The sequence below is a fragment of the Prosopis cineraria genome, unplaced genomic scaffold (assembly GCF_029017545.1).
Source record: "Prosopis cineraria cultivar Desert tree isolate PC_DT_omini unplaced genomic scaffold, ASM2901754v1 PC11, whole genome shotgun sequence".
Lineage (NCBI taxonomy): Eukaryota > Viridiplantae > Streptophyta > Magnoliopsida > Fabales > Fabaceae > Prosopis > Prosopis cineraria.
In genome coordinates, this window is record NW_026555342.1 from 32,588,777 (window position 1) to 32,601,642 (window position 12,866).

The 12,866-nt window shown below is 28.8% G+C and overlaps 2 protein-coding genes across 2 annotated transcripts; both read right to left on the bottom strand.

Moving 5' to 3' along the window:
* Positions 1-5,663: 5,663 nt before the first annotated feature.
* LOC129286472 (uncharacterized) lies at positions 5,664-6,738 on the bottom strand. The gene is made up of 2 exons (XM_054922431.1): positions 6,518-6,738; positions 5,664-6,408 (listed from the first exon to the last, which is right to left on the bottom strand). The coding sequence occupies exons 1-2, from the start codon at positions 6,736-6,738 to the stop codon at positions 5,664-5,666; spliced, it is 966 nt and encodes a 321-aa protein (XP_054778406.1).
* On the bottom strand, positions 6,261-8,541 carry LOC129284854 (uncharacterized). The gene is made up of 3 exons (XM_054920345.1): positions 8,470-8,541; positions 7,539-7,628; positions 6,261-7,232 (listed from the first exon to the last, which is right to left on the bottom strand). The coding sequence occupies exons 2-3, from the start codon at positions 7,622-7,624 to the stop codon at positions 6,890-6,892; spliced, it is 429 nt and encodes a 142-aa protein (XP_054776320.1). The 5' UTR covers positions 7,625-7,628; positions 8,470-8,541; the 3' UTR covers positions 6,261-6,889.
* Between the last annotated feature and the right edge of the window lie 4,325 nt (positions 8,542-12,866).

Here is a 12,866-nt window from a genome sequence, read left to right on the forward strand (position 1 = left end):
CTTTAGTTATATATATATATATATATATATAAAGAGAAAGAGAGATTTATATATTCAACCTCCAATACATTGACCAAAAATTAACTAAATCCTTAATTAATCAAAACTAAAACTATTTCCAATTCTAATCAAATTTTGTAACCTTATAACACCAAATTTCTCCAATTTTAGACAACAATCCATCAACAACAGCAATAATAAAAATTTTATCAGTTAAGCTCAAAAATTATCTAATTTAAATTCATTTTCAACAAAAAAAGTGACAGATCAAACAATAATCTCATCCAAATTTAGAAAACATAGAAAGATTGTTGTTGAGGCAACAAAAATGGTGGAAGGCAGAGGAAGAAGAAGACAACCCAGAAGGCTTGTGTATTTGAAATAAAAAGGGGGGCTAGAGATTTTAAACAATTTACATGACAATTTTATAAAAACATTGGATATATATAGGACAATTATAAATCAAAATAGTCCTGTATAAGTTATTATTTTTTAAAAATTAATTTTTTACACTTAAAAACCATCCTATATTTATGAACAAATATGATGGTTATTTTGGGAACCATCTTGTACATCTCCCAACACGATCTCCACCTCCTTATATAGGATGGTTGTATGCACAATCGTCCTATATAATCATTTGTATAGTATTATCACATCATTAAAATATTCTATTAATTTTTAGTTAAGTTATCTAAGAATATTATGTTAATACATGTAATGTATTAATGAGTTTTGAACATTCAACCTTATCAACATTCTATCTTATCTTTATCACTAGAGGTTGAGGTGTGCGAATACGAAGTACAAATACTTGATAAAATTAAATTTTCTATTACGTTATTGTTATAAATAATTGGATTGAATTTTGGTATAGGGAACATATTTTTTGATACATTATGGTGCTTGCATATTCTATTGGATTGCGGATATATATCCTTATGAAGAATACTTGGATTGGTAATTTGGATCCACATTTCAAGGATAAAAGTATTGGATCAAGATATTGGGAATCAATATACTTTTCCATCACTACAGTGTTAACAGTTGGCTATGGTGATTTTCACCCTATCAACCTATTGGAGAAGATATTTGGTAGCATTTATATGCTCTTCAATTTTTTGCTTGCGGTTTATTTGGCTACCAATATTCAAAAGCTTCTCTTTGACGAAGTTGATATCTCAAAACTTGTAAGTTTCATTTTTAATTAAGATTTTGATATTTTTATTATAATATCTACTCCTGAAATTTGAATTATCTGAAAAACTTATAAGTTTTGTTACCTTTGATGAGCAGCTGAAATCAATTCAAAACAGCATCTATAGTGACAAGTTTTTCCTAATAGTTAGAAATGCATATTTGTTCAATGGCGCGTTTCAAGAGGTTGCTATTATCCTTAGTTAGTTGATGGTTGTTAATTATTGTTTTTACTAATAAGTTTAAAATTATTCATTGATGTTACATGACAAATTTTAATTTAATCAAATTAATGCATGTGTAGATGACCAAAATGCATATAGAGTACATACCATTTGGGGCGGATGTTATCATCCAAAATGAAATTCCCCAAGATGTGTATATAATTATCTCAAGAATAATTGCGGTTATTAGTCATGTCATGAGCAAGGAGGAAGTCATCAAGACTCTACAAGCAAGTGATATGTTTGGAGAAGTGTGTGGGTTGTGCCTCAAACCCCACACTTATACATATAGAACTCAAAATGTCACGTAGCTTCTAAGGATCAAATGTAAAGACTTGAAGGAAGCATAGAAATAAAGAGCATGGATAGAATTAAGGTGATAAAGAACTTTTTTCAGGTAACTAGTACTTTACTTTTGACATTGTATATTCTCACTTAAAGTTTGATTATTTAATCTATCATATATAGTCACACATTCCACTCTTTAGATTCATTTCTTCTTTTCTTTAATACCATCTCTCTTGTACATTGAGAAAATTCATATTAGTTCAAACTAAAAAGTCATATATGTATTTTATTTGCTATGAAACTTGAAAATTCATATTGGTTTTTGAAAAACAAATGTAGGTGCAATTAGAGAATGTGAGCACATTTGAGGATAGTTCAAGTTCAAATGACCTAACCATGGTAGTGAACTTACTAAAGACTACAATTAGAATTGCCAACTCTACCTTTCTTGACAGACTTTTAAAAAGAAGGTTCATATAGTATACAACCATTACATATTTTTTCTATATCACATTATAAATGATTTGTTGGTTTTTACTTTGTCCTTTTAGTTCTAACAAATTTTCTCTCAACTTACGCAATAGATATTTTGAATGCCACATATGCAATATTCAAAAGTCAACCAGTAAGTCTACAATATTACCTCCTTCATTCTTTTTTGTCACTTGTTCCTTTCACATATGGCCATCTATTTTTCCTGTAGCATCTTGTGGTTGATATGTTTCATTTTATCTATCTATTATAATAGTTACTACAAAATTATCTGTTTCATTCTTTTTTTTATCGGTTCCTTTATAAATATGGCTATATGTTCCACTTTAGCATCTTGTCGTGCGTATGTTCGTCTAATAGGCCTATCAAAAAATTTGAGTTACCAATTAATTTTGATTTTTCAAGCATATTTTTATTTTGCACAATGAATTATCTCTAAATAATATACAAAAAAAATATGTCTTCTCTCACTATAGCACCTTTCAATATTTCTTCCCTTGCAAATTACATAACTTCCAATTTTATTGTGATAAACCCTATGTTTCCAGGATGGTGCGCAAGAAATTAAAGAAAGTATAGGTAATATGTTTTCTCGAACTTAAACAGTTATTTATGTATATTTTATTTACCATCATGATAAACATAAATATAACTTAAGCCTTCAATTTTACAGATATGGTCTTAAATATTTACATTAAGACCGTGCTTAAAGATGATGATAGAGAAGTAGTTGCACACAGCATGATTTCTATTATGGGATGTAAAAATGTAATTTTCTTATTTTCCTTTCTCTAATTAATGATTTTTAACAAAAGTGCTTATTTAGAGAAACTTAATTACTTCATCAAATATTATATATTTTTGGTATTTTAGAGAGTGATTTCCTTATTATTCAAGGAGTTAGGATCGGCTGAGGCAACAACTAGAATGAATGCTGTGTATTGTTTTGGAGTATTGTGCAAGAGAGGTGATTTAGCTATGGACTATCCTTTTAATTTATCTGTCACACTTTAGACTCAAAATATGATTTAGCCCTTGAAATATGTGCATAATGATGATTTAGTCTTGTCTACTATAATAACGCTTTAGATTAGCACTTTAGCCTGTCAAAGTCTTATTTAAAGGGTTAATTGTCTCAACCAATATGACTAGGTACTATTGAGTGTCTGAATATTTATCAGTTCAAGGTATTGGTTAGCATTTCCTTAATATAGTGTTAGATACTACTCCAAAATATTGTATCACCTTCTTCCTTTACTTAGAGATTCCGAACAAAGTGATTCAGTAAGGGCCAATGCGGTTGCGGTAGTGGCAGATATATATGGAAGTACCTCGATTTCATTCCATTAAAACAAGTAACTTCTAGTTTGCTTTATAAGCTACATCACATTTCATTTAAATCAACATTTTTTTAGGAATAAAATGGACAAGTAAATATATTGTAGTTTTGACTTTCCATGATTTGTTTGGAAATTTTATTTTTGTTAACTTCTATGTAAACTTTAATTTGATACATTTAATTAGTTTACTTTTCTAAATTGCTTGCGAGTTCTTCCTAAAAGAACAAAAAAGGGGAACCATGGGAGTCTTTGTTATCAATTGATGTACTTGTAATCTTGTATCACCATTGATGTACTAGGTAATTGTTTCTTTTAAGAATATTTAAATTTCTTTCTTTACTTATTGTTTTATCCAAATGGTTTTATTCTCCTGCAATTCTTATCGAACCATTTATTTTTGAAAAATATAATTTAGATGCTCAACCCACTCCCTCAGTTGTTGGATATATTTGCTCAATTTTTACTTTCACCTATTGAGGCCGAAGAAATCAAACAGAATGTAGTCAGAGCATTGAAACGGCTGAGTTGCTCCCTCCCTCGTGATGAAATTGAAAGGCGTTTGGACAATCTCCCTATCATTAAGAAAAATGAATTAATGGATCACATCAGACTGCATAATTGAACAAGTGAATGGATCAGACATGTAGTACATGAACTTAGTTGTTATTTTGTTGGGTGTTGATTTAATTACTCCCCATATTTTGGTGGCTATTTTGTATCTTATATTGTGGTTTGGGTTTGACAAAAGAGAACAATTTGATATTAGTCAATACAAATTTACTTGGATTTGTTGAGGTGAAGCTTGACTATTGTACTCCATATTGATAATTTTCTTGGCTTCTCTACTAACCATCAAGCATATCTGCCATAGTGGTAGTGCCGAGCACTTACACTAAACTGATCTGGTCTTGATTGATTGACTTCATAGTCCTAGATTGTGTACCAGCAGAATCTTGAGCAATCTTGACTCCTAGAGCCTTCTGCCAGAATTGAACCTCATTCCCTTTAATATATGATAAAAAGTGATAGTCATACTCCTCCCATCCCATCCGCGAATAATGAAACAAAGGGGGAGGAAGAAAGAAAGAGAACACTTAGCTTAACCAGCAAAATCAGAAACAAGAAAGACACACCACACAAAATTTAGCCAGAGGCATAAAACAAGATTGCTCATGTAAAAATGTAATATACATACACATACATATAATTGTATAAATTATTCACGTTACATTACAATTTAAATATAATAACAAGTTTTTTAAATTAATCTTAATTCATTTTTGTTCAAAACTGAATTCATATAGTTTAGTTGAATATTGTTAATGATATTTTTTCCCTGAAAAATGGCATTCTATTCAAAATTAAAAACCTTACCATCAACCCATTATAAATCATGTTCTATTAATTTAATTGATTAAAATTATGAATTTAAAATCACAATTTAAACAAACGTATGCAAAAATTATTTGGTTAAAAATATTGAAACTAAATGTTTTCCAGAAAATATATATTAAAAATATTTACAATATACTTCAGACATCTCTTTAATATTAAGGCAATTTCCCTAAAAAATATAAATGTATCCCAATGTATAGATAAGCTGGGATTGCTCGGATACACTTTTTCCACTTGTTTTCTTTCAATTTAGCCTCTTCTGACACTTTAACTTTTCGGCTATCTCCTAGAGCTCCTATTCTTTGTTTGACACTATCCAGCAGAAGCTCCTCAGTTCTTTCAAAAATGGCGGAGGGCGCAGCCGATGAGGTCGCCCACCCAGCCTCTACATTGGGCTGACCAATTTATGGCGCTTTTTTGTGGTCGGCTCCGACTCTGTCAAACCCAAGCCCTTTCGGGCACATTTCTGTATATATCTTTCTTTTATGAACGTATCGATTCGTCTAAAAATTGTGAACGTTTTTTATCTGTGCAATTTGAAGATCTTTGTCTTCAACTACTTCTTGAACATTAGAAGTGAAAGATCTAGCTTAGTTAACATTTCAGATGAATATTAATAATAAAGTAATAGTGATAAATATTATTTAAAAAAATACAAATAACATTGTCATTAACCCAAGACAACCTACAATAATATCTAAGAAATATAATGCAATATGTTATAGAGTCACGAAAGACTTGGTATGAACCAAACTGGATATGGCACCTCATTGAAGCTTGATCTTTCAAATGTATAGTAATCAACCATTCTATCTGTCCTACGATGCCTCCCAATTCTCAAGCCTTTCCATTCGTCTATGATACTCTTAACACATGGAAAATGATAAGCAAAATAGATACAATTTCCTTTGATAAACTTTTCAGGGCATTGAAGAGCAACATTTGACACCACAAAACTTTTCCAAAACCCAATGAACAACATGCGATTTCCCAAGTTTTTAACTTCTATCCATCTAGGTTCTTTACTCATGTCTAACTTAAACACTCGACTATCTAAAATTTTGGGTGGACTGATATACTCCTTTCCTACCGTATCATTAAGCATTCTCTTGAACCTAAAGATTGAGTTGCAAACCAAATAAATAAGGAATAACTCTCCTGATGAAGAATCAACTGCCAAAGTCTTACGAATGTCACCTTGAGCTTCCCAAGCATTAATAATGCCACCATCACCATCATAAAGGAAGTCTTGGGTACTCGATTTCAATCTCATTGTAGAAAATCCTATTTCAGGAAGCCTTGCTAATATTCTGGGTTTTACAGGTTCTTTTCGCAAATCGTAAAAAACTATAGAATTTAATACTGAGTGTGTCAAAGCATACAATTTACCATCAATAATCTCTACGTGCAAGAACGTCAATGCTGTAGACACATATTCTTGAACGATAGTCCATGACTCATTAGAAATCCAACTAAATGCAAACACGAATTGACGATAAAAGAGACAGAACCACAACACAGTTTGGGTCATTGGGTTCTGTTGATGCCACAATATTCTTGATTTTACTTTTCACTTTTAACCTTGATGACATATAGACCTTAGCATTTGTTACTGGGTTGAAGAAGAAGATTAGTGCATCAATGTCTTCAACATCATCAAAAGAATTGCTGATAGATTCAACCATGATCATCCAACCTCTTATTGTGCCATAGCAATGATGGAAGAGTTCATGCGGCAACCCTATGGAGTTGAAGACTCTTCCTCTAGGCAAGTCAAAGAAGGGAAGATTTTTCATGTCCATTGTTTGAAGAAAAAGAAGTGGCAGTTCTGGTGATGGAAGACAATGTTTGTTAGCAATGCATTTAACGACTGTAGATCTCCAATTAGAGCATACAGCTAGGGTTTGAAGGTAATCAATGATCCCTAAGTGTTTTAGAATGAAACCCAAGGCATCATCTCCGATTTGTGACCATCTTGTTGCAAAGGCTTCCTTCTTCTTCAATGTTCATTTCTGTTTTCTCATCACCATCACCATCATCTAGAATCTGCAACCTTTTGCTAGTGCTACTTCCTCTTTTTTTAATGTTCTTTACTCTCTCGTCATCATCTTCAATATCTGCATTTTCATTGTTGTTGCTTCCGTCTCCATTATTGTTCTTCACTTTTCTCTCATCATCATCATCATATGCAATTTGCACTTTTCTGTTGCCACTACTTTGTTTTATTGCTCTTCCCTCGTTGTCATCATCTGCATGATGTTCCTTTTTGTCTTTGCTTTGTTCTTCTTCTTCTTTGCTATTCATTATACTTTTAAAAGACAGTTACTTAGAAAAATACGGAAAAAACGTAGTATATATAATTAATGGTTTTGTTCACGTGAGAAAATCATTTTTCTTTATGCACATATGAGCAAGGATTTAAACTAACCAATGAGTCCTTCCTACAAGTAAAGCATAAATAATTTCATTCCTTGTGAGTTGGGCAAATGAACCAAACTATGCTTGTAATCATATCATTCACATGAAAGAACCAAATTTAATTTACATATCATAAATGCTTCGAGACAGATCTTGGGTAAAGAAGGTAAATAAGTATAATTACCAAGTCAGGAGATGTTCTATGACTGGCCATATACACTCGATCCATGTTAGTTTCTTGCCACTACTTTCTTCTTGTGTGCTGTTCATTATGCTAGAAAAAAGAGATATAAAACATAAAAAACAATATATTATAACTAAGGTTTGAGTTACATAAAAAAAATCAAAAGTTCTTGAACATGATTTGTGGGGTTGATTTAAATTAACAATTTATTTCTAAATTGTGATCACTTCCATAACTAAGCATATTTTAGTGGTACCAAGAAGCTTATCAAATTAGCATATGCAATACTCTCTTTCATCCTCAATATAAGACATCTCATCAAACCTTTATGTAATCTTTAATACAAAATATTATAAAACTTGACGGTAATAATAAAGAATCATTTCTAAAAATGCCCACATAGCAATTGGTCATACTTCATTTGGGTTGCTTGTTTGAATTTGACTTTAAGATTTAAAGACAAAGTTAATAATTTTAATTAACCATTTTTTTTAGAAAAAAATAAAACTCCTGACTAATTATAAACAATTTTTATTAATCCATGTAATTTAATTAAAACCATCTTCTAAATAGGACCCAAAATGTATTTTATGTAGTCTTTTCTGAACATATAAAATTCATTTGTTTGAGAACCAAAAATCAAAGAAAATAAAATGGCGTAAACATGCTTTGAAGAACAAAGAAAAGGTGATCGTGGGGGAGAAAGAACTAAGAACAGGCCCTGTGAGCAGCAGAGGAGCCTATGGATTCCACTAGATGTCAATTTTCGTTATATGAAGCAGAGATAAATGAAGACAGTTTTTTTTAGGGTTAAAAAAAAAACTTCAGATCTAATCAAACTGCGTATAAATGCAAAGTTTAGCACAGATCAGCGATGGTTTGATGGAGAGAATTGAAACTCGTAAGATAAGAAGGCAACAACAGATCATACCTTCTGCTTCTGGGTTGTCTCTCTGCCTTTGGATCTGCGCTTTCCTCTCCCCTTCCGTCTCTCTCTCTTGTGATCCCCTCCCTCTCTCTCACCCAAAATATCTTCAACTCTTTCTAAAATCTTATTATTTATTTATACGGATCCCTCTTCTTTTGCTTTTTATTCAGCCAGGCAGAGTCATTTGAATTGGAAAAAGAAAGATAACCAGAATTTGTAAAATCATAACAGCATAATTCTATATATATATATATATTCTTATTTATTTGTTTCCGTTTTCAAAATTATTATTTATTTATTTATTTTTAATTCATAAAAACACATATCTTACATAATTTGTTTGTGTTTTTTTATTATATTTAAATAGTACCAAGATATTTTCTTATATTTTGATGCAAAATTTATTCAAAAAAACAATTGGCATGAAATGAGTGGACAGGTTCGTTCCATACCGCACGTTCCGTGGAGGAAGGGAAGGTGGGGGATCCCAATAATGATGGGAGGGAAAATTATTGCTAAAAACCCGAAAAAATATTTATTAGAGATGATCTTAAAAATAATAATTATTGAGAATGACCAAATACTAAAATATAAATTTTAAAATATAAAATTGTTCCTAACTAAATCTTCTTTATTTTCTCTAACCACATTTGAAAATTTAGTGTATCTTGAAGATTCACAAATTTGAAAAAAAGAGGAGTTAAATATCATCATCACGTGATCATCGAATCAATTCATGTAATGTTAAATAAGTCCTATAAAGATAAATTCACACTAAAAAAATCTTTTTAAATCAATGGAAAAATAAAATGTAATAATTTTTTTAAAATATTTTAAAATTATATTGACTTAATATTTTAAAAGTAATGATTTTAAAATTATAATCAATTAATCATTTAAAAATTAATTATTTATTAAAATTTGTTGATTTCATTAAATTTAATGCTATATTTTGTTTTTATTTATGTGAAATTGGAATAGGCACAACTTTATTCTTTTTAAAAAAAATAGTATAACTTATGGAATACCATTAATTTTAAAATATTATTAATATGTTTTACATTAAAATTATAATAGTTAATTACAGTTATCTTGGTCCTTCAGTCTAATTTTAATTTTTATAATGTTTATGATAAATATTTTTTTCTCGGTCCCTAGCAATAATTTTCCCATTATAGGTATTGCAAAAATGAGGGGCCTCTCAACTTTCGTCTCTGTTGCCCCGCGCACACAAATGACGCATGTGAAAACTGAAAAATTAGAGAAAGTGGAATCCATTGATTCATTCATCCTTCGCACTTTTTCATCTTAATATTTGAAAAACTTAATATAAATATTCTGTCTAAAATTGATTATTCAAATAGGTCAAGCTTATTTAGGTCGACCTTATTCAAGTTGGATTTATTTACATTTGGCTTAAAGTATCTTACCCCTTTTAAAAAACTCATATAGTTAAACTCGATCCTAATAACTTCGGGCTTCGGGCTTAATACTCAAAACTTTTTAAAAATATTTTTTCTTTATTTTTGAACCAATCTTAATTTTTAAATAATTATGTTAAATGTAAAATATATTTAATTTTAAAAGAACAAAATAAAAAATAATAACTTATCAATTTTGTACTTAAGTAGCTCTATAATAGTTTTGTTGTATTATGTGTAACAACAACCATTTCTGATTAACAACACTACATTTAGACTTTAATAGCTAAAATGTATGAAGTTTTAAAGCTTCCAACTTGTAATTGATCATGTTAGATTAACAAGTAACATTAATAAAATAACAAGTGCCATTTTGGAATTAACAATATATCATTATGTTATAATATGGAATGGTTTAGAAACTTAAATTGCTACATTTTTTTTTTTTGCCATATATAATTAAAAGAGTTTGGTGGCCTTGGCCATAAGGTTCTTAGGTGGCTAAGAGGTTTGACGCCAAGGAGGTTATGAGATCAAACCCCACTTGGCCACCTTTATCAATTAAAAAAAAAAAAAAGACAGAGCTTAGGTGACTAGCAATGATAAGGCCTTTGACATTGGTCCAGTGGTCGGTGTTGGTGGCAGTTGGGTGACTTTTTTTATTTTATATTTTAGGGGCAATTTGGTCATTTCATATAAAAATTAGTATTAGTTAATGATCAAGGGGCTGTAGTGGAATTTTAGAATTTATTGGTCCTTGACCCATATAAATATGCTCCATTCGTCCTTGATTGATATTTTTCCAATAATTAACTAACAATCACTTTTTATTATTGTAACCAAACATAAAATAATATCTTCTTTTTTATAAAATCTCTACAAAATAAATCACTTTCCATAAAATCTTAAAATGATCTAAAAATCACTTATTTTTTAATCTTAACAAAGTAGTCCTAAAATTTTAAAAATAATCAGAATTAAAAAAAGTAGATTTCTAAAGTAACTTTTAAAAATAATATGATGCGATAGATGAGAAAGTGTGTTTTAAAAAAGTGAGATATATGAAAATATCATAAAACTTTATAATAATTTAATAATAAATCATTCTTATAGAGAAAAAATTAAAGAAGATATTATAAAATTTAAAAATGACTAACTAATAATTATTTTTTTATTATTACAACCAAACATAAAATAATATCTACATTTTATAAAATCTTTACAAAACAAATCTCTTTTTATAAAGGATCTGTTTGTTTAAGATTAAAAAATAAGTGATTCTTAGATAGTTTGGAGATTTTATAAAAAAGAGATTTATTTTGTAAAGATTTTATAAAAAGCTAACATTATTTTATGTTTGGTTACAATAATAAAAATAATTATTAGTTAGTTAATTTTAAATTTTATAATTTCTTCCTTGATTTTTGTTTTATAAAATAATTTATTATTATATTATTTAAAATTTATATAATTCTTCCTTGATTTTTGTTTTATAAAAATAATTTATTATTATATTATTTTAAAATTTTATGATATCTTTGCGTATCTTACCTCTTTAAAATACTCTCTCTCGTCTACCGTATTAGATTATTTTCAAATGTTACTCAAAGTAGCTTCTTAAAGTAATAAAAAATATACTTGTTTTTAGATTCTGATTATTTTTAAAACTTTAAACAAACATAATAAAAGCTCACAAAAGATTTTTTTTTCCAAAAATAAGTGATTTTTTTTGTAAAATAGGCCAAAACAAATGAATTCAAATCCCTAAATTATCAAAAATAACTTAGTTTTTAATCTTAAATATATAGGCTGAAAAATGCTTTTAAAATTTATAAACATCTTGATTTAATGGACCCGCTTGTTTCAGATTAAAAAATAAGTAATTCTTAGGTAGTTTAGATATTTTATAAAAAAATATTATTTTACAGATATTTTATAAAAAACAAACATTATTTTATATTTGGTTAGAATAATAAAAAAAGTGATTATTAATTTTTTATTTTTAAATTTATGATATCGTCTTTGATTGTTTTTTATAAAATAATTTATTATTATATTATTTTAAAATTTTATGATATTTTTGTGTACCTTACCTCTTTATAACACTCTTTCTCATCTACCACATTATATTATTTTCAGAAGCTGCTCAAAGTAAATTTTTAAAATAATTAAAATGTTTTTTCCAAATTTAGATTATTTTTAAAATTTTAAACAAATGACATAAAACTTACAAAATAATTTTTCCAAAAAATAAGTAATTTTTTCAAGAAATAACATAAAACAAATAGACCCAATATTTTCATAGAAGGATTGATTTACAGCTGAAAAATTATTACGAATATAAAATTTGAGTTACGTTACTTAGCAAAAAATTTTAAGAATAGAGTTAAGTTTAAAGAATTTCTTCATCTTGAGCTTATTCAGGTTGCTCGAATAAATTGAAAATTTAGACCAAGTCTAAACTTGAATAGACTTAACTCAATACCCGAATTCATTTTTTATTATTAATACAATAATATTAAAATAAAATAAAAGTTGACAATATTAATTTTTTAAAATTAAAATAAAACTTAGACAAAAATAAAAAATAAAAAAAAATATTATTTTATGATTTGGATGTTTAGGTCAGTTCAAATAAACCTGACCTGTAAGTCCGATTTGCTTGAATTAGTGGCCCTTGTAAAAGCATGTGTGATTCAAGAAAAAATGGGGCCACACAAGGCTTCTCTGTTGTCTGTCCTCCCCTCTAGATTTGGAAAATCATGAAAGGACTAATCCCGACAACGTAACTAAAGTTTGAATCCATTCCTTATTCTTTTACAATTATATTTTATTGAAACAGATGCAAGGCATTGGAGGGTACTCCCAGAAAGATGAGACCACCCCAGTAGGATTCCTCCTCTCTTTTCCTATACGTACAGGTGAAGTTATGAATAGTGAAGTGGTTGAACCTCCAACACAGAGGCATCCGTCGTTGTT

Bases quoted from the DNA above. Each gene is read 5' to 3' on its own strand.
- LOC129286472 (XM_054922431.1), bottom strand. From the start codon at position 6,738: ATGGACATGAAAAATCTTCCCTTCTTTGACTTGCCTAGAGGAAGAGTC. The intron at 6,409-6,517 runs GTTAAAAGTGAA...GTTTGCATTTAG, and splicing joins AAGGTCTATATGTCATCAAG to TTGGATTTCTAATGAGTCAT.
- LOC129284854 (XM_054920345.1), bottom strand. From the start codon at position 7,624: ATGAACAGCACACAAGAAGAAAGTAGTGGCAAGAAACTAACATGGATC. The intron at 7,233-7,538 runs GTAATTATACTT...TATAATGAATAG, and splicing joins ATAGAACATCTCCTGACTTG to CAAAGAAGAAGAAGAACAAA.